The sequence below is a fragment of the Hypanus sabinus genome, chromosome 21, assembly GCF_030144855.1.
Source record: "Hypanus sabinus isolate sHypSab1 chromosome 21, sHypSab1.hap1, whole genome shotgun sequence".
Taxonomy (NCBI): domain Eukaryota; kingdom Metazoa; phylum Chordata; class Chondrichthyes; order Myliobatiformes; family Dasyatidae; genus Hypanus; species Hypanus sabinus.
In genome coordinates this window covers 66,696,367-66,723,941 of record NC_082726.1, presented here as the reverse complement: position 1 = coordinate 66,723,941, position 27,575 = coordinate 66,696,367, and the positions used below count along the sequence as shown (strand labels likewise).

The window sequence follows — 27,575 nt, the reverse complement described above, 5'->3', positions numbered from 1 at the left end:
TTTCTTCATAAGCATCCACAAAAGCAGAGGAGTATCCCAATGAATGAATGTCAATTAAACATTAGTAACCCAAAGCCCCCTCCCAGCTCCCCCCTCCCACACACAAGCAATGGCAAGGGAATGACCTCCCCCCACCCCCCACCACCAGCAAAAGGTATCAGTGTTCCCCACCGAGCACTCAGGCGTGCAGCAAAGCATCAATAAAAACACAGACTTGCAGTACCCCAAAGACTACTCGTTCACCATTCACGTAGTGTGTAGTTCTTCATTGATTCTGTTGTGTTTCGTTCGATCTGCTGTGAATGCCTGCAAGAATATGAATCTCAGGGTAGTACATGGTAACAGAAAAGTACTTTGATAATAAATTTGCTTTGAACTTTTAATCTTACCTGCCTTGCCCTTCATTCTAACAGGAACATTCTGGCCCTGAACTCTTCCTATCGCACTCTTAAAAGTCTCCCTTTTACCAAACTTGAAGATTGGTCTGACCCCTAGTTCCTTTTCATCCTTACCCATAAACCCCAGCATACCCTTAACTCCCCACTCTGTCCCCAAAACAGTCCGTACAAACCCTAATAAACAATCAAGTCTGAGGTGTGACCTTGTTGGAAACTGCAGCTCAGTGCCATCTTGGCTGGAAGTTTAGACAGCAGACAGTGGAGTGGGCCACAAGGATCAGTTCATTATAAGATCATAATGTCGAGGAGTAGGATTAAGCCACTTGGCTCATCGAGTCTGCTCCACCTTTCTATAGTGGCTGATTTATTACAGAGCGTGGTGGGGGCCTGGAATGTGCTGGTGGTGGATGCAAATATGATGGAGACTGTTAAGAAGCTCTTAGATAGGCACAAGAATGTTCAGGGAATGGAGGAATATGGACCATATGCAGGCAGAAGGGATTAGTTAAGCATTGAATTACATTTCATCAGTTTGGCACAACACTGTGGGCCGAAGGGCCAGTTCCTGTATTATGCTGCTCTGAGTTCTGTGTCTAATGGTCTATGTTCTACGCTCTGTGCTCCATGTTTCATGTTCTACTCTACACTCCACACTCTACCACCCTTTTTGGGTGATTCTGAGTCCAGTGTAGAGAACGTACAGCAGGAAATTGGACTCCTGGTTGTTCACACCTCGAGTTTACAGCCCAAATCCTCAGTCCCAATCAGCAATGTTAATTATTTTCCATAAATCATTGAGAGGTATATGGCAGTCCACAGTTTCTGGAATTGTGCACTGTTCCACAATTCCTGTCTCCATTACCTTCCTTCTCCTCTCAGCCTTCTACTGGCGGATTTATCCTTGGAGTCACACATTCAGCAGAAGCCCTGAAGTGTTGAGCAGAACTGAGTTATCTCTCAGTCTGGTGATAGAGGAAGAATTATCAATCAACTTCAGCCTTAGGAATTTGGCTTTCTGCAGTGGCCAGACCTTCAACAGCTGACTGACATGACCATGACTACCGTCCAGTGGCTCTGACCTCACACATCTTGAAGACCCCAGAGAGGCTGGTCCTGGCTCACACTGGTCAGATTGCTCGACCCCCTGCAGTTTGCCTACCAGGAGCACATTGGAGTCGAGGATGCTGTCATCTACCTGGATAAGCAGGGCAGCACTGTGAGGATCATGTTTTTTGATTTCTCAAGTGCTTTCAATACCGTACAGCCCTCAATGCAGGTTGACTCTTCCATTGTATCCTGGATAACGGTAACCTAACTGGCAGACCACAGTTTTTTGCAGCTTCAGAGCTGTGTATCAGACGTGGCTATAAGCAGCACTGGGGCCCCACAGGGGAATGTATTGGCTCCCTTCCTGTTTACTCTGTGTACCTCGGACTTCAGATACAACACTGAGTCATGTCATCTGCAGAAATTCTCTGATGACTCAGCAATAGTTGGGGGTACAAAGGAAGGTCTGGAGGATGAATACAGGGCCCTGGTGGAAGACTTTGTCGTATGGTGCAGGTTGAATCATCTGCAGCTCAACATTAGTAAGACAATGGAGATGGTGATGGACTTTAGGAAGACTAAGCCTGCACTGCTCCCTGTTACTATTGATGGTGAGGATGTGGATGTGGTGAGGAACTACAAGTACCTGGATGACAGACTTGAGTGGAGCATCACCAGAGGCTGTGTACAAGAGCCAGAGTCACTTTTATTTCCTGAAGAGAATGAGGTCCTTTGGAGTCTGCAGGCCTCTCCTTCACATGTTCTACCACTCTGCTGTTGCCAGTACTATTTTCTATGCAGTGGTGTGACAAGAGGCTTAATAGACTGATTAGAAAGGCTGGCTCTGTTATAGGAGTCAAACTGGACACATTGGAGGCTGTGGCAGAACAAAGGACCCTCCGGAAAATCCTGGCAATTCTGCACAATGTTTCTCACCTTCTGTATGCCATCTTGGCTGAACAGAGGAATATTTTTAATAATAGGCTAAGACAACTGCATGTCTGCAGGCTTTTATGCATTGAGTTGCTACCACGTGATTGGCTGAGTAGATATCTGCATCAATGAGCAGGCGTACCTAATAAAATGGCCACTGAGTGTACTTTACATAATAAAGAAAACAGAATCGGGACATACCTGTTCCTCTGCAGACGTTGATGGGAGAGGTTGTGCAATAACATCTATATCATCACCCGAACTGCCAACTTCGACATAACTATAGGATCCCTTTGTGAACCGATCACTGTACCATTTTGATCGTACTATACCAGGGGTTGGCAACCCGTGGCTCCGGAGCCGCATTCGACTCTTTCATCTCTGTGCTGCGGCTCCCTGTGGCTTTGGAAAATAAATGATGAGTATTTAATTAAAATGTATTTTATGTTAGTTTGTTAGTTTTTGAAATGTAATTCTAAATTTGAAGATTATGGTGATCTTGTACAATCTAAATAAAACGTGTTTTTTGTCACTATTAATATACGTCACCACGGCCAATGCCTGATACCCGCCAGTGCGCGATTTCTTTAATTTTTCGATCCAAGGTAGGCTAACTATGGAGAATTCTAAAAAAAGAAAAGTGATTGAAGAAAACAGAACGTTTAATGATACGTGGGCAGATTCATGTGCTTTCACTGCTGACGAGACTGGTTTACTGGTATGCTTAATATGCAATGAGAAACTAGCAAACAACAAAAAGTCAAAAGTCGCAAGACATTTCCAGAATAAACACGCAGCCTTTGCTCAAAAATATCCGGATGGAGATGAGAGATAAAAAGCCGTTTCAGAACTGATGCGGAATGTTGATCTGAGCAAAAATCATTTCAAGAAGTGGATGATGTCTGGAAAATCAACGACATATGCTAGTTTTATTGCCGCTCAGGAAATAGTCAGGCACGGGAAGCAATTTACAGATGGTGAATATATAAAAGAATCTTTCATTAAGATTTCAGAACATCTATTCATGGACTTTAAAAACAAGAGTGAAATTGTGCAGAAAATCAGGGATCTGCCCCTCTCTGCAAAGACTGTCAAAGACAGAACCATAAAAATGGCAGAAGACATCACAAGACAGTAAATTAAAGACATCAATTCAGCTGTGGCCTACTCGATTGTCTGTAACGAGTCTAAAGACAAAGGTGATATTGAACAAATAGCGCTGTTCTGCCGGTATGTAAACTCTGCCGGGTCACAGGAAGAAATGATTGAGTTGATACCTCTAAAAGGCCAAACACGGGGGGAGGACATCTGTGAGGCTGTCTTGAATTGTTTAAGAGCCAAAGTAATAAAGACTACCCACCTAGTGTCAGTAGATACTGATGGGGCACCAAGTATGACAGGAGCGCACACGGGATTTGTGGCTTTACTGCAGAAGTCGCTGGACAGAAAGCTGCTGACTTTTCACTGCATCTTGCACGAAGAGGTGCTGTGCGCTCAAACATTTCCTCCGGAATGCACAGAAGTAATGGATGTTGTCATTCAGATTGTCAATAAAATAATGGCAAAAAGTTTAAATCTCCGTCAATTCCGTTTGTTACTGGATGAGCTGGAAAGCGCATATTCTGATCTCCTGCTGCACAACAAAGTCCGGTGGCTGTCCAGAGGGGAGGTGCTGAAATGCTTTGTCGCGTGTCTGGAAGAAGTGAAAACTTTCCTGGGCAGCAAAGGGCTCACCCTTCCTGAGCTGGAACAGCCAGAGTGCCTGTAAAAGCTACACTTCATGGTAGACATGACAGCGCACCTGAACACGCTGAACACAGCTCTTCAGGGGAAAGGACACACAGCCCTGCACGTGTTGGAGGATGTTTTGGCAGTCCAGCACAAGTTGACAGTGCTTGCCAGAGATTTACAGAAAGCCACATTATCTCACTTCCCCAATTTGAGAGAATTCAAACAAGCTCACGACATGATAAATTCAGAGTATTTACATTCTGCAATCATCGTAATGCAAACATCGTTTGGGAAACGCTTCTGTGAGTTCAGAGAGGTAAAAAACACATTATCCTTCCCAGTCACTCCCCTAAGTATCAATCCATCCCTACTGAATACGACTGCATTGGCAGGTGTGAGTCAACCTGATCTTGAGATGGAACTGGCCGACATAGCCGACAAAGACATATGGGTGTCCAAGTTTAGACGCTTGACCGCAGACCTTGAAGATGTTGCCCGTCAGAATGGAGTGATATTGAAAACCTCCCTAAACCGGACAAACTTGTGTTCGAAACATGGAATGCTATCCCCGACATTTATGTAAACATTAAAAAGTATGCGCTTGGAGTCCTGTCGATCTTTGGATCCACATATGTATGTGAGCAGGTGTTCTCCAACATGAACTTTATTAAAAACAAACATCGCGCACGCCTCACAGATGACAGCTTGCGATCCTGTGTAAAGATGAAGGTGACGTCATACAGCCCTGATGTTCAGACGCTGTGCACTGAGGTCCAGGAGCAGAAATCCCATTAACCAAGTATGATAAATATTTTAATTGCCTATTATTTTATGTGTATTCATATTTTTTTCATTGTTCAGTGAAATAGTCCTTTTATTTTTCAGGTTGACAGCTGGCTGACGTTATTTTTGGTTTGCTGCTGGCAGACAATTTAAGTTTGGCATTTTTCATAAATACAAGAAGGACTCAAATAGACATTGATTATTTTACTTAAAAGTAACCTTCAACCCAATGTCTTTTTTTCGGAGTTCAAAATGTTTTTGTTGCATGCAGAAATGTAATTTCGTTTTCTCTGCAGGAGTTCATTGATTTCATAAATGCAACACATTATAGTTTGTTTATACGTAGCATAAAGGCAAAAAAAATGTTGTATGCAGTGTTATTTCATATTAAATGTCAAACGGGTTTTGTGGCTCCCAGTGTTTTCTTTTCTGTGGGAAATGGGTCCAAATGGCTCTTCCAGTGGTAAAGGTTGTCGACCCCTGTACTATACTCTTTGGTGGAGGTATTGAGGGGTTTCCTAAATAAAAAAATATTTATCAGTATTTTGTAGGGTGTTTGACTTGTATTGATATGCAATGTGAGAAATTATACCTGTAAACTGATGTATGATTTGTGTCAAACAATCTTTAACATCAGAGTCTGATAACTGCTCCATTAGGTTGGCTTCCTGCCCCGTCAGCACAGCTAAGAGGACATGGCCATACCTGCAACCAGAAAACACAGTCATGAAGTCTGGCATGAACCTCGAATATCCTAGGTTCACTTCACAAACTTTACACAATATGCTTCACCTCTGCTCTATTAGTGTATTCAAAAATGTATATAATGTAAATTTTAAACTTTATTTTCAAATGCTAATTTCAAAAGATCAGGGGTTCCAGAACAGATAATTGCGGAGCACGAAAGGTAACCGACCTCCTCACAGAATATGTTCCATCTGCTACCACCCTCTGCTGAGCTCCTCCAGCACATAGTGTGTATTGCTTGATTTCCAGCATCTGCAGTACCTCGTGTCTATGATTTTCTGCTCTACTGCATACTCTCTTTGGAATATGCCGACCCTAAAGAAGTTTAAATCTTCTCCCTTCTTTCCCAGTACTGACAAAAGGTCTTGGCCCAAATGTTGATTGTTTATTCCCACCCATAGATGCCTCCTGACCAGCTGAGTTTCTCTAGCACCTTGTATATAGTGCTCTAAATTTCCAGCATCTATAGTACCTCTGTGTCCACCACCATCAGGTGTAGTGGGGATAAGTTCCCACTACCTATTAAATGTTCCCAATGATTTAATGATGTCCATCTCAAATAGCCTCTGACAACCAAGTCCAGCTCCTAGCCTTAATTACTAAGTCCGGCAGAACAATTTCTACTGACAGGGTTAAGGTGCCTTAAAACCAGTCACTTCGGGCAGATGGGGTTCATCAGCCGTGGTTGGCAGCTCATCTAAGAAAAGGGGAACTCTGATTTGAAACCTCTGCTGCCTTGTGGCTATAGCCACTCATGGAGAAGGCTTCGGAGTAACTGCCGAGGAAAAATCCGGAGCTGGAGTCCCCAGAACAGTCCTACGTTGAGTTCAACACTGACTGGCAACTCATTTGGCCTGCGATGCTGTGCTGATCTATACGATGTCCTCCTATTGTGTAGCATTCATCTTTGTATGGCTTCTTTAACTACCCTAAACTACTTGATTCCGCCTGTACCCTGGTAAGACATTCCAGGTACCGACCATTCCTTATCAAAAAAAACTTGCCCCCTCACATCGTCATTAAACAACCCCCAACTAACCCTAAAGCATGTCCTCTGCTGTTTAACTATTCTACTCTGGGGTACAGGTTCCAACTATCTACTCTCTCTATGATTCTCATAACTACAAACGCCTCGCAGGCCTCCATCAGCCTCTGACTCTCCAAAGAGAACAACCCAAGTTTGTCCAAGCTGTCCTTTTAGTTCAGGCCCCGTAATCCAGGAAGCATCCTGGTAAACCTCTACTGTGCCCTTTTCCATAGACATGACATCTTCCTGTAATGGAGGTGACCAAAAATGCACAAAATACTCCAAGTGCAGTGTGGCTAAAGTATTATACAAAAATACACAAAATATTCCAAGTGGAGTGTGGCTGAAGTTTTATACAGGCTGCATACAATGCTCCAAGAGGAGTGTGGCTAATGTTTTATTCAAAAAAGTCGCTTTCACTGTGTGCTGCGTCTGCGAGGCTGAGTCGGGCGGCATTGTGGAAGTCCATAGCGGGGGTATTCCCTTCTGCCGCCGGTGTGAGATGACGAGTCTGTCAGGACCCTGGGGACTTGTGGAAACTGTGTGGTGATTTCTTTTGAACTTATAGTCCTTTAACATCTTTGGACTATTTTTACTGAGCCCATGGTCTGTTTTTTTTAATCAATTATGCTATTGTTTGCACTGTTGTAACTATGTGGTTTTGTGCAGGTCTTGTAGCTTTAATTTTTGGTCTTGCTTTGTCTGGTGGTTTTGGAGCTCCTTCCCAGGGAATGCGCTAAGACAGTAGTACGATATTAATACGCAGCAGCCTCTCCGGACCCTGGATTGGGGATTGCCAAACATTATGTGGATTTTCTGGTGTTTTGTCATGTGTTTTTGTGATATCATTCTGGAGGAACGTTGTCTCATTCTTTAACTGCATTGCATTTGTGGTTTCTAAATGACAATAAACCGAATCTGAATCTGAATCTGAAAAATGCACAAAATACTCCAGGTGGAGTGTGACTGAAGTTTTTACTCTTAAACTCAACAGCTCTACCATGTCAATCATCTTCTTTACCCACTATCCACTTGTGTAGACACTTTCAGTGAACGATGGACCTGGACCGCATGATCCCTCTGGACCTCCATGTTACTAAGGGTGCTGGGGCATATTCTGGAGACATGGAATTTAGCAAATATTCATTGCAATAGCAACCCCAGTCTTCAGATCTGAACTTGGATTGTAGATTGAAGTAAAAATGCAGCTCAGAACAATGGTCTTCCTGGAGCTGCAGACTGAGATTGATTGCAAACCAGGAAACACCCTATTGACCTGAGATGTCTGCACATGCATGAGTGCAGTTTAGAGAGACCGGTGATTAACATTCATTTTGGGTGTCTGGAATGTTGGTGAGAAGATCTAGGTGTTTGGAAATTATATGTAATTCAAAGAAAGCATTATGAATGCATTGCAACTATAGTAATGGTCCTGCTGATACCTTTGATCTTTAGCATTTAAAAATGTGATGCAATATTAGCTCAGGGAGCCCCTCTCCAGAGTGACTCCAAATGTTATCAGCTTGTGTGTGCCAAGTAAAGGCTATCATACTACCAGCTGCCAATCTCTCTTCAGATATATGAAGTGTAAAAGAGAGGTGACAGGGGATATCAGACTGCTGGAAAACGATGCTGGAGAGGTAGTAATGGGGGAAAAGCAAATAGCAGACAAACTGAATAACTATTTTTCATCAGTGTCCACTGTGAAAGACATTGGCAGTATGGTGGAATTTCCAGGTGACAGGGGTCATGACGTTTGTGAAGTTATCATTACTAGGGAGAAAGTACTTTGGGAAATTGAAAATTCTGAAGGTAGATAAGTCATCTGGACCAGTTGGTGTACACCCCAGGGTTGTGAAAGAGGTGGCTGAAGAGATTGCTGAGGGATTAGTAATGATCCTTCAAGAATCACTAGATTCTGGAATGGTTCCAGAAGACTGAAAAATTGCAGGTGTCATTCCACTCTTCAAGAAGGGAGAGAGGCAGAAGAAAGGAAACTATTGGCCAGTTAGTCTGACCTCAGTGGTGGGGAAGGTGTTGGAGTCGATTGTTAAGGATGTGGTTTTGGGGTACTTGGAGGCACATGATAAAATAGGCTGAAGTCAGTATGGTTTCCATCCAAGGGGTCAGTATGGACATGGTGGAGGATTACAAATACCTGGGGATATGAATGGACAATAAACTGGACTGGTCAAAGAACACTGAGGCTGTCTACAAGAAGGGTCAGAGCCGTCTCTATTTCCTGAGGAGAGTGAGGTCCTTTAACATCTGCCAGACGATGCTGAGGATGTTCTATGAGTCTGTGGTGGCCATTGCTATCATGTTTGCTGTTGTGTGCTGGGGCAGCAGGCTGAGGGTAGCAGACACCAACAGAATCAACAAACTCATTTGTAAGGCCAGTGATGTTGTGGGGGTGGAACTGGACTCTCTGACGGTGGTGTCTGAAAGGAGGATGCTGTCCAAGTTGCATGCCATCTTGTAAAATGTCTCCCATCCACTCCATAATGTACTGGTTAGGCACAGGAGTACATTCAGCCAGAGACTCATTCCACCGAGATGTAACACTGAGCATCATAGGAAGTCATTCCTACCTGTGGCCATCAAACTTTACAACTCCTCCCTCGGAGTGTCAGACACCCTGAGCCAATAGGCTGGTCCTGGACTTATTTCCGCTTGGCATGATTAATTGATAATTTAATTATTTATGGTTTTATATTGCTACATTTCTTCACTATTCTTGGTTGGTGCAGCTGTAACGAAACCTAGTTTCCCTTGGGATCAATAAAGTATGTCTGTCTGTCTGTTTCCTCCCTCAAGGGAAAATCTTGCCTGACAAATCTGTTGGAACCACAAAGTATACTGCAGAATGCTGTGGTTAAATAACCTGTACAAATAAGCTGGATGAACTCAGCAGTTCGGGCAGCATCGTCAGGACTCAGGAGGGTCTCGGCCTGAAATGTTGAGGGCTCCTTTCAACGGATGCTGCCCGACCTGCTGAGTTCATCCAGCTTGTTTGTACGTGTAAATCTGTTGGAATTCTTTGAACAAATAACAAGCAGGTTAGATAAAGGAGAATCGTTTGATGTTGTGTACTTGGATTTTCAGAAGGCCCTTGACAAGGTGGCACACCTGAGGATCCGTGACAAGCTACGAGCCCATTGCTATTACAAGAAAGATTCGAGCATGGATAAAGCAGAAACTGACTGGCAGATGGCAGAAAGTGTGAATAAAGAGAGCCTTTTCTGGTTGGTTGCTGGTGACCTGTGGTGTTCCACAGGGGTCTGTGTTGGGACTGATTCTTTTTACATTATATGTGAATATTTTGGACGATGGAATTGATGGGCTTGTTGCAAAGTTTGCAGATGATATGAAGGTAGGTGGATGGGCAGGTGGTTTTGAGGAAGTAGAGTGGCTACAGAAGGTCTTAGATTAGGAGAATGGGCAAAAATGCAGATTGAATACAGTGTTGGGAAGTCTATGATCATGCACTTTGATTGAAGAAATGAAAGGGCTGATTATTTTCTAAATGAGAGAAAATACAAAAATCTAAGGCGCAAAGGAGCTTGGGAGTTTTGTGCAGGATTCGCTAAAGGTTTATTTGCAGGTTGAGTCTGCGGTGAGGAAGGCAAATGCAATGTTTTGGATTCATTTCAAGAGGACTAGGGTATAAAAGCAAGGATGTAATATTGAGACTTTATAAAGTACTGGTGAAGTCTCACTTGGAGTATTGTGAGTAGGTTTGGGTCCCTTATCTTAGAAAGGATGTGAAGAAACTGGAGAGGGTTCAAAGAATATTCACAAAAATGCTGGTTTGATCCTGTCCAACCCACTCTCCACATGGTTCTTGCTTTTTGACAGTTAGCTGGTTACAGCACTTAGCGGTGAAATCACTGCTTCTTATTAAGGCACATTCAGACAATTAAAATGTTCTCAAAACTACAACTCCAAATCTGGGTGAATCACAACAAACCGTTGACGTTAGACACTAAAATAGATCATGTGCATCATTACCTTTCAGCTGGTTTAAGGACAATAAAACCAAGGACCTTCCTAAACCAGGTCTTCTGCAGATCTGGCGGCCGATCATTTAACGGAGATTCATCCTCCCAGACCAGTTTGATTAAATCATATTCTGGCTCCCAAAATGGCTCATCAAATTCAAGGAAGATTTTATCAATTGTTCCAAAACCCATTTTCTGAATGGAATTGGTTTTGCTGGGAAGAAATGGGGGGTAGAAGAAAGCTTTGTAATGTTCCTTGAGGAAACCTGGAAAACAATTAGTGTGATCTTTAATAAGCAGTTAACCCCAAAACTCAAAGTTCAGAAAGTTCAAAGTAAATTTATTATCGAAGTCCATGTCACCATATACAACCCTGAGATTAGTTTTCTTGCAGACATTCACAGTGAAAGACCCCACCCTTGTGCTACTTTTGTGTTTGATGGACTCAATCAGAGTGAACTAACTGTGGGTCAAACCCAAGAACCAAAACTACACAGGCCCATGAATTAAACGTTATCTTAAACTGTCAGCTTCCAAAATGACCACAACCTTGCCTTGGGATTTGAAGGCTTGCATGTCTCAATGATCTGTAGAGGTATCTTGGCTAGAGGCAGGTCCATGTTCTTTGGCACTGGGCATGGTCACCCATGCCAAACAGGTCAAAGGGCAGAGGCAGACTAAGAGTGCTCCAGCGGTCCTTCAGGTTTGGGGGTTCAAACCAGGTTAACAAAACTGACTGGTCAAAAAAAATATTACCAGTACAGCAATGAAGGTTCTTTCTATATCTGTGTGCGATGCTACGTCAAGGACAGATGGAGAACTAGAAGCTTTATTGCTGCCCTACAAACCAGTGGTGTAACAGAGAGTAAGTTGTAAAGTCAGGCTCAGATTTAGGTTCATTTATCACATGGAAACACACAGTGAAGTGTGTCGTTTGTGTTAACAGCCTACACACCCATCAATGTGCTGGGACAGCCCGTGAGCGTCACCACACATCCCAGCACCAACATCATATGCCCACAATTCTCAGCATAAACATTGCTGGGCTCCCCCAGCAACTTGAGCTGTCTTGTGAAAGGTTAACAGGATTTTAAAATTGTAGGATTTCATGCAGTTCATTATCGCAAGAAATGTAAGGACTAGTGAGATGTGTTTGATTATTGAAACATTATAGAAGCCAAAGCTACGGCTTAATTTTTTGACTGGTACAAACAATTGCTTCCACTGGAAACCTAGAACATTTGTATGGGTGAATGTTATGTAAGAGCATTTTGACATCCAACATAAAACTCTGGACATTGTCAGTTTTACTTTTCCATATTGGTATTACACGGGCGTCGCAGTAGCACAGTGGTTAAGCGTGACACTATTACGCCTTGGGGTGCTCCAGGGTTCAGAGTCTCCGGTGTCGCTTGTCAGGAGTTTACCATCCTCTCTGTGAACAGTGTGGGTTTCCTCCACTGCTCCAGTTTCCTCTCACAATCCACAGATGCAGTGTTAGTAGGTTATTTGGCCATTGTAAATTGACCTGTGTTTAGGCCAGGATCAAATCGGTGGGTTGCTAGGCGATGCAGCTTGTTGGGCTGGAAAGGCAGACGGCAGGGAATGAGAGAGTGAGAGATGGAGTGAGGGAGTGATTCATTCATGACGGTGAAGATTTTGAGTTGCAGATTTTCAGTTTCGAGCCCGTAAAAGCTGATTTCCTCACACAAAATCTGTTCATTTATGTTTGTGAGGGACAAAATGAATCTCAAATGGGACATTACCTAAAGGGACAGTGACTATAACATGATCTGCTGGTATACTTTTGCCATCTTCGCACTCCACTACAACCGGGTAAGACTGTTTCAGAGCTGCTGGTGTTTCAAAGGAACCATTCCAATGGATGCATTTAACTGACTTGTTGAATGACACTAAGTTCTTTGGCAGGGGTTTCATCATTTCATCAATGAGGCTGTTAAATCCCCTAAAAAAAATCAATAAAATATTAATTGCAATCAAGATCATACCAAAGTAAAACATCAAGCTTGATCAATGATTTTGTCAAATAATTTTCATTTACTGTCATTTGTTAGAACATGGGACATTATAGCAGAGTACAGGCCCTTTGGCCCAAAATGTTGTACTGACCTTTTAACCTACTCTGAAATCAATCTTCCCCTTCCCTCGTTCATGGCCCTCCATTTTATCACCCACATACCAAGCTAAGAGTTCTTAAATGCCCCTTATGTATCTGCCTCCTCCACTACCCCTGGCAGTGTGTCCCACGTACCCAACACACATTATGTGAAAAAAACACCTATCTGACATTCCCCCTTATACTTTCCTCCAATCACCTTAAATTTATGTCCCCTTATGTTAGCCATTTCTGCCTTGGGAAAAAGTTCTATACTTCATTAGGGGTTTGAAGAGATTTGGTGGATCAACAAAAACACTCAAAAACTTCTACAGATGTGCCATGGAGAGCATTCTGACAGGCTGCATCACTGGTATAGAGGGGCTACTGCACAGGATTGAAAGAAGCTGCAGAAGGTTGTAAATCTATTCAGCTCCATCTTGGGCACTAGCCTACAAAGTACACAGGACATCTTCAGGGACTCCTGTCTCAGAAAGTCAACATCCATTAGTAAGGACCTCCAGCACCCAGGACATGCCCTTTTCCCACTGTTACCATCAGGCAGGAGGTACAGAAGTCTGAAGGCACACACTCAGTGATCTAGGAACAGCTTCTTCCCCTCTGCCATCCAATTGCCAAATGGACATTGAACCCTTGGACACTACCTCACTTTTTTGATATATATTATTTCTGTTTTAGCACGGTTTTTAATCTCCAATATACATAAACTGTAATTTATTTATTTCTTCCTTCTATATTATGTATTGCATTGAACTGCTGCTGCTAAGTTAACAAATTTCATGACACGTACTGGTGATAATAAACCTGATTCAGATTCTGAAGTCCCTGGCTGCTGCTCTCATCATCTTGTACACCTCTATCAGCTTCCTTCTCTCCAAGAGAAAAGCCCGAGTTCACTCGACTTAGCTTCATAATACATGCCCTCTAGTCCAGGCAGCATCCTGGTAAATCTCCTCTGCATCCTCTCTAAAGTTTCTACATCCTTCCTATAATCAGCACCTAAATGATTATTATGGAGAATTAATTAATAATTAAGACAATACATTTAAGTTGAATTATAAATAAACCCATGTGAATTATGATTCCAGACACCATGCTATAATATAGGTCTGCAGCCAATTAGAAAATAGCAAAATTAATTTAGGTGAGGCTCCACCTCTTTGTGTACCTCCAAACCTCCAGCTTGGTAAAGAAGTTCTGCTGTGTCACTAGCGTTAAAATTATACCCACCACACCACAGCTGATGCTCAATCCCTCGGGCAGGGTGTATGCACTGTGGACGATCATAATTAAATCAGTTGTAGCAATAGCAGAGAACGGGGTCCTTAAGAGTCCTTGAGGACCCCAAGACTTCAAATGTTGACCTAATGATTTGCTTTGGAAAAATATGTTATCTTTTGAGTTACTTATTAATTTTTAATTTCTTCTTGGCTGCAGTGCGAAAGGGTTGGCGATCAGGCAAAATTCACTTTTTTATAGGCTTGGAAAATGGGTAAAGTAACATTAATTACATAACTGCCTGTTTCTGGTGTGTCTGACAAGAAATGATAAAGTGACATGTGAGTCTTGGCATGAACAACTCTTTCAGGTAGCATGCAAGGCGTGAAATTACAGTAGCACAGTGATCGTGCCCAGGGCATAAGGAGTGGAGTGATAGTGACAGTGAATGGGGGGATGAATGGGGTAGTGAGGGACTGTGGAGAGGAGTGTGTCAGTGTAGGGATGAGGTGTGGAGTGATAGTGACAGTGAATGGGGGGTGAAGGGGTGGTGAGGGACTGTGGAGAGGAGTGTGTCAGTGTAGGGTTGAGGTGTGGAGTGATAGTGACAGTGAATGGGGGGGATGAAGGGGTGGTGAGGGACTGTGGAGAGGAGTGTGTCAGTGTAGGGATGAGGTGTGGAGTGATAGTGACAGTGAATGGGGGGATGAAGGGGGTGGTGAGGGACTGTGGAGAGGAGTGTGTCAGTGTAGGGATAAGGTGTGGAGTGATAGTGACTGAATGGGGGATGAAGGGGGTGGTGAGGGACTGTGGAGAGGAGTGTGTCAGTGTAGGGATGAGGTGTGGAGTGATAGTGACAGTGAATGGGGGGATGAAGGGGGTGGTGAGGGACTGTGGAGAGGAGTGTGTCAGTGTAGGGATGAGGAGTAGATAGTGACAGTGAATGAGGGGATGAAGGGGGTGGTGAGGGACTGTGGAGAGGAGTGTGTCAGTGTAGGGATGAGGTGTGGAGTGATAGTGACAGTGAATGGGGGGATGAAGGGGTGGTGAGGGACTGTGGAGAGGAGTGTGTCAGTGTAGGGATGAGGAGTAGAGTGATAGTGACAGTGAATGGGGGGATGAAGGGGGTAGTGAGGGACTGTGGAAAGGAGTGTGTCAGTGTAGGGATGAGGAGTGGAGTTATAGTGACAGTGAATGGGGGATGGGATGAAGGGGGTGGTGAGGGACTGTGGAGAGGAGTGTGTCAGTGTAGGGATGAGGTGTGGAGTGATAGTGACAGTGAATGGGGGGATGAAGGGGGTGGTGAGGGACTGTGGAGAGGAGTGTGTCAGTGTAGGGATGAGGTGTGGAGTGATAGTGACAGTGAACGGGGGGATGAAGTGGGTAGTGAGGGACTGTGGAAAGGAGTGTGTCAGTGTAGGGATGAGGTGTGGAGTGATAGTGACAGTGAATGGGGGGATGAAGGGGGTGGTGAGGGATTGTGGAGAGGAGTGTGTCAGTGTAGGGATGAGGTGTGGAGTTATAGTGACAGTGAATGGGGGATGGGATGAAGGGGGTGGTGAGGGACTGTGGAGATGAGTGTGTCAGTGTAGGGATGAGGTGTGGAGTGATAGTGAATGGGGGGATGAATGGGTGATGAGTGTGTGTGGAGAGGAGTGTGTCAGTGTAGGGATGAGGTGTGGAGTGATAGTGACAGTGAATGGGGGGATGAAGGGGGTGGTGAGGGGCTGTGAAGAGGAATGTGTCAGTGTAGGGATGAGGTGTGGAGTTTTAGTGACAGTGAATGGGGGGGATGAAGGGGGTGGTGAGGGGCTGGGGGGAGGAGTGTGTCAGTGTAGGGATGAGGTGTGGAGTGTCAGTGTGGAGTGACAGTGAATGGGGGGGATGAAGGGGGTGGTGAGGGGCTGGGGGGAGGAGTGTGTCAGTGTAGGGATGAGGTGTGAAGTGTCAGTGACAGTAAATGGGGGGAGGATGAAGGGTCTGGAGAGGTTGTGGAACAGCACGATTGAAATAATGTACATGAAGGAAAAACAACCTCCAGAACTTAAACTTAAAGCTTTAGGTCTGCATAAAAATAACACAAACCTTGGAAAAGTGCAGTCAATCCCAGGCAGCATCACATATTCACCATACGGCTGTAGTGCCAACAGATCCAAGCTGTCAGTGCCTGCCACACAACATTCCAGTTTAAATTCCACATTCAGCAGGGCCAGTTTAAGACTGCACAGTTCCTCATTGTCTTTCCAACTTTCTGCACACTGAGCTATTTCACACTTGAGAAATTCGCCCAGGCTCTGGACAGGTTCTTTCTTTGATTGGAAGAATTCTCTGCTTTTCAGGCACAGCGTTGAATATAGATCTTCCATGGAAGCTGCTATCTCTGGGTCTATTCTCTTCCCAGAGCTGGTGTACCAGGTTGTCATGGCCGGCAGGTGAGTGTCTAGTTGTACTGCCTGGTTCTCCTCGGACATTGCTGTTTCATCCAGAAGACCGTATTGGCCAGCTAACTGAAATACAGCGTTCCGCTTCGAGGGGCCATGGATCCACTGTGCTCCAATTTCAACCAAACCTTTCACTGAAAGAAATTTGCACAGAAGCATTTTCATTATAATGGAAATTGCAGAGGGCACAGTCTCAGAATAGAGGGACATCCATTTAGAACAGAGATGAGGAGAAATTTCTTCAGAGGGTGGTGAATCTGTGGAATTCATTGTCATAGGCTCCAGTGGAGACCAAGTTGTTGAGTATATTTAAGGTAGAGGTTTATATATCCTTTATTAGTCAGGGCGGCACAGGGAGAAGGCAGGAGAATGGGATTGAAAGGGATAATCATTCATCTATGATGGGACAGCGGAGCAAAATTGATGAGCCAAATAGACCAATTCTGCTCCGTTACTTTATGGTCTTATGATATGTTATCTGTTCAGTCTTGTCAGTAGATGTTTTAATACGTCATAGATCACTGAAACTGGCTCTTCTGCCCAACTTTTCTAGGCTGACTGTGTTGCCCAGTGAGCACATGGCATCTGACTGCACTTGGCCCACAGCCCTCTAAACCTCTGCTATCCATGTACTGATCCAGAATGTTTCTTTTCATCAGCCATAGTGATGTCCTAGAAACATAACCAATTGCTGTATTTTCCTATAAATCTGATCCAGAAGGTGGCTATTTGACCATAAGACCATAAAATATAGGAGCGGTATTAGGCCATTTGGCCCATCGAGTCTGCTCCACCATTTAACCATAGGAGATCCTTTTTTTCCTTTTTCTTATTTGGTACATTGAGTCTCTGCCAGCTCTGGATCTGTTCCATGTCTCCACTCTTCCCATGGTTTTGTCAATTATTTTCCCTCAAGCGTCGACCCAGTTCCATTTTAAACACTGATTGATTCTACTTCCACCAGCTTGCAAACATCAAATCCTGTATCAGATTGTATGCTAAAGGTTTTCCTTACGGTCCACTTGTATGTTTGTCTTTGTTCCATATTATTTCTGCCCCTTTAATTGAACTGTTCTTTAATGGGAGAATGGCTTCCTTCAATTTACTCCATTTCACTTAGTCCTGATCTTCCACAAACAAGGATGTGCATGTATGCCTGATTTTAATTTTATTTATTCATGGGATCATAAGACCATATGACCATAAGAATTAGGAGTAGAATTGGGCCATTTGGCGCATTGACTCTACTCAGCCATTTCATCATGGCTGATCTAAATTTCCTCTCAGCCCATCTCTTTCAAACATTGTTAATGGGCCTCTTCAACCACCACTTCTGGCAAAGAAGGGTTCTATTCCTGCTGCTGTTTGTAATGTTACGAACCCCGTAACTGGGTCACTTACCAGCAAAGACAGAGAGGTCCGTTGAAGTCTGATGGTACTATTTTTAACAGTATGTATTGATAAAAATAATATCAATGCAAACATATACGTCATCAATACTAAACCTAAAAGCGCGGGTATAATAATAATCAATAAGAAATAGCTCTATCGTTGTCTAGGGGATAATGTATTGTCCGATAGAAATATAAAAGTCACTTTAGTTCATTCAAGCTGCAGCGTTTTGGTTGGAGAGAAAGACGGGTTAAAACTTGCCCATTCCTTTTATGATGTCAATATCCTTCGAGAGTTGTTGGGAGTTGATTTCCCAGTTGTTAGCTAAAAACCGTTCTTCCGTGGTAAAGGCCCACCGATTCCGGGGCAAATGGAAACGGACGCATGTGGCCTTCCCACCGGCTTCCGCTATTACGGGATCGCTAGCGTTTCTTCTGGTGCGTCTGAGGTGCTGTTCCCACAGACCCTCTTTTATCCTGACTCACAGGGTCTCAGATGTCAATCAGGTTGGGATGATGCAATCCCTCCACCAACCTCCCCCTTGGTTCATTGCCTGGGGCTTTGATGCATCGTACAGGATGCAATACACAATCCCATCTCCAAGAGACAATAGCCGGTATCAATGGGTCCGCCTTTCGGAGGCCAGGACACATTCCAACTCTTTGTGGATTCTACATGTCTTTCTCTCATTTCCTGGGTCTCCTGAACTGACTCAATAGGGATCTTGAGATTCTCACAAAGGAGGGAGCTACCCCGTACCCTTCGGCCCCTCAGAGCTGTGGTACATTCATAACAGTAAGGAGTTTGTATGTTCTCCCCTTGACTGTGTGGGTTTCCTCCGGGTGCTCCGGTTTCCTCCCACATTCTAAAGACGTGCTAGTTACCAGGCTGTGGGCATGTGATACTGGCACCAGAAGCACGGTGACACTTGAGGGCTGCCACCAGCATATTTTCGACTGTGTTGGCTGTTGATGCAAATGACACTCTATATTTTGATGTACATTTGACTAATAAAGCCAATCTTTATCTTTTAGTTGATGAATCTTCAGTTATTTTTTTAGAAGATGTCAATGCACTGTTCTATTGGCAATGTACACCCAACCTTAGCCTTGTAGTTTCTCTCATTATTGTGTACTCATGAATTTCTCATCATACTTAAGAAATAGGAAAGCAAAACAACAGCCCCTTCCCCTAAGAAAACAGGCTTCCAACAAGGAAGTACCTTGCAGTACATGCCAAAGCTGTAATGAAGTACTTCACAGAGCACCACATAGCGCAATGGTTAGCCTGACATGATTACAGCTCAGTGTTTTGGAGTTCATTATCGGCAACAGCACCACCAACATCACCCACCCACCATCACCCACTCACTATTGCCACACCACCCACCTACCCACCCACCATCACTTGTCGTTAGACTGCACATCATCTCCTCCAACCCCTGTCTCAGGCAGCAGCACGATCTGCACCAAGTCCAGCTCTTTCAGATTCTCCACGAACAAGCAATTCTGCTCCTCAAGGCTGCCCAGACATTCAATATAATTCTGGTTCATCTATGTTGGGCTCAGCTTGCCTTCTGTTTCAGTCCCTCATACCCTCAATTCTTTGATCTTCCAAATATTTACCTGCCTCCTCCTTAAATAAATCCATTGATCCAGCCACCTCCACTCTCCAAGACAGAGAATTCCAGAGACTCACCATCCTCTGAGAAGAAATTTTGGTGACCTCTCTTTGTAGTGATTGGATGTTATTCTCTTGTTTTGTGACTCTCTCACTAATGGAAACAACTCAATGTTCAGTTGCAGAAATTTGGCCCAAAATATCAACAATTCCTCCCAGTTGCTGCTCCACATGCTGAGTTCTTCCAGCAGATTGTTTGATGCTCCAGATTCCAGCATCTGCACTCTGTTGCATCTCCATCTCAACATCTACCCTGTCAAGCCCCCTTAGGATAATACTTGCAAGAATAACATTGGGCATTGGAAAGCACAACAAGTTTGACCCTGAACCCTGAGTGCTGCTTGTGTATTCATACTGGTTTAATCAATGATCAATTGATCAATGATTTTGATGATGGTATAGATGTCTTTGTTGCCAAGTTTGCAGATGATACGAAGATTGGTGGAGGGGCAGGTAGTGTAGAGGAAATGGGTAGGATGCAGAAGGATTTATACAGATTAAGAGAATGGGCAAGAAAGTAGCAAATGAAATATCATGTTAGAAAATGCAGGGTCATGCACTTTGGAGGAAGAAATAAATGAGCAGACTGTTTTCTAAATGGGGAGAAAATCCAAAAATCTGAGATGCAAAGGGATGCAAGTCTTTGTGCAGAAGAACCTAGAGGTTAACTTGCAGGAAGAGTTGGTGGTGAAGAAGACAAATGCAATGTTAGCATTCATTTCAAAAGGTCTAGAATACAAGAGCAGGGATGTGGTGCTGAGGCTTTATAAGGCACTGGTGAGGCCTCACCTTGAGTATCGTGAACAGTTTTGGGCTCCTCATCTGAGAAAAGATGTGCTGGCATTGGAGAGATTTCAGAGGTTCACAAGGTTGCTTCTGGGAATGAAAGGGTTATCATACGAGGAATGTTTGATGGCTCTGGGTTTGTACTCACTGGAATTTAGAAGGGGGGGGGGGAAATCTCACTGAAACCTTTCGAATGTTAAAAGGCCCTGACAGAGTAGATGTGGAAAGGATGTTTCCCATGCTGGGGAAGTCTAGGACAAGAGGGCAGAGTCTCAGGATAGAGGAGTGTACTTTCAAAACAGAGATGCAGAGAAATTTCTTGAGACAAAGGGTGGTGAATTTGTGGAATCTGTTGCCACATGCAGCTGTGGAGGCCAGGGCACTGGGTGCATTTAAGGCAGAGATTGATAGGCTCTTGACTGGACATGGCATCATAGATTATAGGGAGAAGGCTGGGGGAGAAAAAAGATCAGTCTGATTGAATGATGAAGCAGATTCAATGGGCCTAATTCTTCTCCTAGGTCTTATGGTGTATTATTGTCACATGTATGGGTGGTGGGGTGGAGATACATCTCTATAAAAGGAGACATAATGTGTAACTTAACCCGCCCAATCAGGGTCACATGAAGCCATGGGAGCAGGTGGTGGATGCTCATATGAGCAGCTGGTGCAGATCACGAGTCCTTGTCATGTGACCACAGATGTCAGACAATCTCTGACGAGTATTGAGAATGACTGGGGACACCCGTCTTGTAAAGACATAGCCCAGAAGGCAATGGCAAAGCACTTCTAAAGAAAAAATTGCCAAGAACAATCAAGTTCATGTGACCACTATCACTCAGATCATCCAGACACGGCACATAATGATGATGATGGTTGTCACATGTACTAAGACACAGTGAAAAGCTTGCCTTGCGTATTGTTCATACAGTTAAGACCATTACACAGCTTATTGAGATGGAATAATGTAAAACACTAACAAGGCAGAACAAAGTCTAATAGATAATGAAAAGTAAAAGATTAAATCAAGATCAAAACAATATAGATTGAGATCAAGACTCCATTTATACGATTCACTCGAGGGCAATTAAAAAAAACTTCCAGTGTAACAATCATCAAGTCACGTGCATGCTATCATTCAGAAAGCACACCAGTGCTTCCACTTCCTCAAAAAGCTAAGGAAACTCCCAATGATCCCATGACTCACCAATTTTTACAAATACATCTCAGCTTGGTGTGAGCCCTGAACACCGCTGGGTCTATCACACAAACTAGACACCCCTCTACTCTCTATCTACACTTCCCACTGCCTTACTAAAGTAGGCAGTGCAGGAACTCCCCTCCCACCTCAAGCATTCTCTCTTCTCCCCACTCCCAATGGGCAGAAGTACAAAAACTTCAGATCATGTTCCACCAGGTTGTGGTGAACTACATATACCTGTCTGGACATGCCCCTCTGCTGACTGCTCCAGTGGCTCCTCCCACAGACCCCTGTATAATGGCGATTGGAGGCATTGCTCCTCCCTCAGTCTCCAGGATGTTGTGTGGTGGTCTCTTACTGCTAATCGTGGTCTCTTGCAGCTAATAAAAGCCTATCGTTCACCTCCTGTCTCTGAGAGTTATTGATGGTGCATCAATTTTATTAGCTGCAATTTTAAAACATGGAGAACATTTTACGACCAGATAAATTGGACATTGATCCTCAATCTCCTGAAGCAGCCATTGCCTTTGAACTCTGGCTTGCGTGCTTCCAATCGTACCTGGAAGAGATTCCCGTTACTGAGCTTGCTACCATGCACAGAGTTCTGCTCTCCAGAGTCAGTCCGCAGGTATACTCCCTAATTAGGGACCTGCCGACCTACCAAGGGACACTGGAAGCCCTCAAAAGACAGTACCTGCGGCCGGTGAACACCGTCTACGCAAGACATTGCTTAGTGACACAGCGGCAGCGGGCCAGAGAGTCAAGCGCTGAGTTTGTCTGGGCCCTACAGACCCTCGTGCAGGCCTGCGACTGCAGGGGACTGACAGCAGAACAGCATGCAGAGCTCCTGGTACGAGACGCTTTCGTTACGGGGATCAGGTCAGTGTATATGCACCAGCGGCTGCTGGAAAACGCCGATCATACCTTACAGTCGGCGATCAAGCTGGTCAACATGCTGGAAGTTGCTCTGCACAACGCTGACGCTGTCCAGCCACGCGATCTCCCGCCGGTCCCATGGACGCTGCAGACCCCACCACCCGCCGGCGAATCAACCACAGCTGCTGCCACTCGCCAGTCCGTGAACTCCCCTCAACCCTCCGGTGAATCGACCATGGCTGCTGCCAGTTGCAAGTCCGCGCAGTGTTACTTCTGCGGACTCGAAAAGCACCCCCAAAAACGCTGCCCGGCCCGAGAAGCTACCTGCTCCAGCTGCAGAAAGAAGGGCCACTTCGCCAAGGCCTGTAAGTCTAAAGCATGAGCAGGGTCGAGCAGCGCCATGTGCGAGGCATGGGGGTCGCCATCTTGGTTGGCGCCACCTCGCCCCACCTCTGACCCACGGGTGCTTACCGGGCACCAAGACGACGATTCAACTCTGGCCTCCGTGACCCTCAACCAAAGCGCCCCACACCAGCTTGCAAGGTCAATGATGGAGATCCTGGTGGAGGGGCACAGGACTAGCTGCCTGTTTAATACAGGCAGCACTGAGTTTTATTCACTGGACACGGTGCAACGCTGCAGACTCGTGACACAGCCGGTAAGCCAGAAGGTCACCATGGCTTCTGGATCGCATTCCACAGACATCCGGGGGGGGGGGGGGGGGTTGTGTAGCGACATTGGTGGTGCAGGGCACAGAATATCGGTACTTTGCGTTAATGGTCATGCCTCAAATGTGCGCCCCTGTGCTATTGGGGCTGGACTTCCAGAGCCACCTGAAAAGTGTGACAATGGAGTATGACAGGCCCCTCCCACCAATCATTGTCAGGAATCCTCAGTTCTGTGGGGCTTCGTCATATACCCCACTACTGACAACACACACACACCGACCTGCACATCCCACCCAGCACCATGCCAACAGCTGTGCTACTGACACCAATTGCAGCCTCTCCACCCTCAAGATCCCTCCCCCACCGCTGTTCGCCAACCTGACCCCCGACTGTAAACCTGTGGCAACCAAAAGCAGGAGGTACAGCGCGGGGGACCGGGCCTTCATTCAGTCAGAGGTGCAGCGGCTGCTCGGGGAGGGGATCATTGAGCCAAGCACAAGCCCTTGGAGGGCCCAGGAGGTTGTAGTTCGGACAGGGCAGAAAAATAAGATGGTCGTGGACTATAGCCAGACCATCAATAGGTTCACGCAGCTTGACGAGTACCCCCTACCCCGCATCGCGGATATGGTCAACCAGATAGCTCAGTACAAGGTGTACTCGACCATAGACATGAAATCCGCTTATCACCAGCTCCCCATCCACTCAGAGGACCGCCCCTACACCACCTTCGAGGCAGGCGGCAGGCTCTATCACTTCCTGCGCGTCCCCTTCGGTGTCACGAATGGTGTCTCTGTCTTCCAAAGGGAAATGGACCAGATGGTGGACCAGTGCCAACTGAAGGCCACGTTCCCATATCTGGATAACATCACCATCTGCGGTCACGACTGGCAGGATCACAACACTAATCTCCAGTGATTTTTCCAAGCAGCCAAAGCTCTTAACCTTACCTATAACAGGGACAAGTTTGTGTTTGGAACCACCCGACTTGCTATCCTTGGGTATGTCATGGAGAACGGGGTCATTGGCCCTGATCCCGACCGTATGCACCCCCAGTTGGAACTCCCTCTTCCCACCACCCTCAGAGCCCTCAAACGGTGCCTGGGCTTCTTTTCCTATTACACCCAATGGGTCCCTCACTATGCAGACAAGGCCCGCCCCCTGGTCAAGTCCACCGCATTTCCTCTGTCAGCCAAGGCCCACGCAGCCTTGAGCTGCATTAAAAGGGACATTGCCAAAGCAACGATGCATGCGGTGGACGAGACCACTCCCTTCCAAGTAGAGAGTGACGCCTCCGACTTCGCGCTGGCTGCTACCCTCAATCAGGCAGGAAGGCCAGTAGCATTCTTCCCTCGTACCCTTCAAGGCTCTGAAATTCGGCACTCCACGGTGGAGAAAGAAGCCCAGGCCATAGTGGAAGCTATTAGGCACTGGAGGCACTATCTCGCCGGCAAAAGGTTCACCTTGCTGACCGACCAGCGCTCGGTTGCGTTCATGTTTAGCAACCAACAGCGGGGCAAAATCAAAAATGATAAAATTTTGCGGTGGAGAACAGAACTCTCCACCTACAACTATGACATCCTGTACCAGCCTGGAAGGCTCAATGAGCCTCCTGATGCCCTATCCCGGGGAGCGTGTGCCAGCACGCAGCTCGACCGGCTATACACCCTCCATGCAGATCTTTGCCACCCAGGGGTCACCCGATTTTACCATTTCGTGAAAGCCCAGAACCTGCCATATTCCCTTGAGGAAATCAGGACGATGACCAGGGACTGTCAAGTCTGCGCTGAGTGCAAACCACACTTCTACCGTCCTGAAAAGGCATAACTTATCAAGGCCACCTGCCCCTTTGAGCGACTGAGTATCGACTTTAAGGGCCCCCTTCCCTCCACCGACCACAATGTCTACTTTCTCAACATAATCGACGAGTACTCGTGGTTCCCCTTTGCCATCCTCTGTCTCAATACCACTGCCACGTCCGTCATAAAAGCCCTGCGCCAGCTCTTCACTCTGTTCAGATATCCCTGCTATATCCACAGTGATAGAGGGTCCTCCTTTATGAGTGACGAGCTGCGCCAGTACCTGCTGGCTAGGGGAATTGCTACTAGTGGGACCACAAATTATAATCCCCGGGGAAATGGACAGGTGGAGAGGGAGAATGCCACTGTGTGGAAGGCCACACTCTTAGCCCTTGAGTCAAAGGGATTGCCGGTCTCTCGATGGCAGGAGGTCCTCCCCAAGGCACTCCACTCCATCCACTCTCTGTTATGCATGTCCACCAATGCCACCCCTCATGAGCACCTCTTTTCTTTTCCCAGTAAGTCTGCCACTGGGACCTCCCTACTGGCTTGGCTGACGTCCCCAGGGCCAGTGCTGCTCCAGAAACATGCGAGGAGCAATAAATACTCCCCGATGGTCGAGAGGGTTCACCTACTTCATGCGAACCCCCGGAATGCCTACGTGGTCTTATCTGATGGGCAGGTGGACAAGGTCTCCGTCCGTGATCTGGCGCCCGCAGGAGCAGCAGCCCCCTACCTCGAACACTCCACAGTGACCACTCCACGTACCCACCGAGGTGTATACCCACGAGACACCGCGCACACCAAGCCCTACACAGACTCCTCACGACACTCCCATACTGGGCGCCGCACACACGCGTGAGGGATTACCGACGCCTAACGAGCTGACACCTCAAGTCAGGCTGGAGCCAGCCCAACCACCATCACCAGTGCAATCACCACCGGTGCTACGCAGATCGCAGCGACAGATTCGACCGCCTGATAGACTTAACCTGTAAATATACTTGTAAGAATCTTCGCCCCCATGGGGACTCTCTTTTAAAACAAAGGGGGGGTGAATGTGGTGAACTACATATACCTGTCTGGACACGCCCCTCTGCTGACTGCTCCAGTGGCTCCTCCCACTGACCCCTGTATAATGGCGATTGGAGGCACTGCTCCTCCCTCAGTCTCCAGGATGTTGTGTGGTGGTCTCCTGCTGCTAATCGTGGTCTCTTGCAGCTAATAAAAGCCTATCGTTCGCCTCCTGTCTCTGAGAGTTATTGATGGTGTATCACAGGTCAAGGACTATTTCCATTCTGTTATAACTTTGGCACTCCCAATCTCCCATGTTGCACCTTACTTATCTGTTTGCACTACCCTTCCTCTGAAACTGAGGTCGTTCCACCCTGATATATGAGGCACATGAGAGGCAACAGTGTATGGGGACAAATAGGAGAGTAGGACCGAGTAGGGTGAATGACTTGTGTCACAAAATGAAGACAGTCACCCTGCACTGAAAACGGCGCCGTAATGGAGAGCCTTGAAATCCCGCCCCCCTCCCACCGGCCCTATGCTCATTGGCCGCTGTCGCCCGACTCCGGGCTAGGCTGGCATGCTGTTTGGCCGCCGCTCTGTCCATCACCGCGCCGTTCTCACCGAAGCTGTGGCTCCAGATGCGGCCGCCGCACCGCTCCGTTGCCTCGATGATGCGCACCCGGCCGAAGCCGTGCTCCATCAGCCGCTGCGCTGCCGCTATCCCCGCGATTCCGCAGCCCACGATGACGATGTTGCAGTCCCGGCCCGGTCCGAGGTCACCATCAGCCGTCGCCATTCCGCTTGATCTCGGGTCTCGGCTTTGCGCCGCTTCTGCCAGTCGATTCTGCGCAGTGGCTGCACCGGTCTCGGATGCCCGCAAAGGTGGAGCTCTTCGAAGTTCAAAGTAGATTTATTACTAAGTTACATACGTGTCACCATACATTGGCTTACGTGCATATGAAATAAAATCATAAAATAATAACCATAACAGTCATTGAAAGGGCGCACCAACTTGGGAGTTCAACCAGTGTGCAAAAGACAATAAACGATGCAAAAAGAATGAATAACTAACGAATGAATTAAATATCGAGAAGACGAGTTGAGGAGACCTTGAAAGAGCGTCCATAGGTTGTGGGAACATTTCAGAGATGGGCCAAGCAAAGTTATCCTCTCTGGTTCGGCAGCCCGATGGTTGAGGGGTAATAACTGTTCATGAACCTGGTGGTGTGAGTCTTGAGGCTCCTGTACTTGTAGTTTGTGTGACCTGTAGTTTCTTTCTACTTCTAACATTTATTATCTGTGCATGTGTAACTGTGACACTGTAACTTCCTCTGGGATTAATGAAGTATCTACGTTTACTGAAGGCTCTGAATGCAAGACAGCAAGGAACAATGGGCAGCTAAATACAATGACCAGGTGGTGAGTTTATTACATACCCACACGGCAGATAGAAAATTCCTCCACTTTGCATGTTGAAAATGAATAAGGTGGTCTGGTCCCTGTTCAAAAACCACCAAGAGATGTTAAAACTCACCCTGCATCAAATTATAAACTGAAAATCTTTACACAAAATTCTGTAATTAATATTGGGATTATACAGGGGAACTATCAATCCCTCTTAGCCCAGATATCGCTGGTAATGTTATTCCTCCTTAGATGCTTTTCTTAAAGAGTTCTGCGGTAGCACACTGCCTTC

The 27,575-nt window shown here is 45.9% G+C and overlaps 1 protein-coding gene across 1 annotated transcript; it reads right to left on the bottom strand.

Moving 5' to 3' along the window:
• Positions 1–168: 168 nt before the first annotated feature.
• LOC132378865 (peroxisomal N(1)-acetyl-spermine/spermidine oxidase-like) lies at positions 169–26,844 on the bottom strand. Its single transcript, XM_059946115.1, has 9 exons — positions 26,408–26,844; positions 16,108–16,597; positions 12,408–12,633; positions 12,196–12,250; positions 10,678–10,933; positions 5,485–5,597; positions 5,298–5,410; positions 2,580–2,747; positions 169–306 (listed from the first exon to the last, which is right to left on the bottom strand). The coding sequence occupies exons 1-9, from the start codon at positions 26,673–26,675 to the stop codon at positions 247–249; spliced, it is 1,749 nt and encodes a 582-aa protein (XP_059802098.1). The 5' UTR covers positions 26,676–26,844; the 3' UTR covers positions 169–246.
• Between the last annotated feature and the right edge of the window lie 731 nt (positions 26,845–27,575).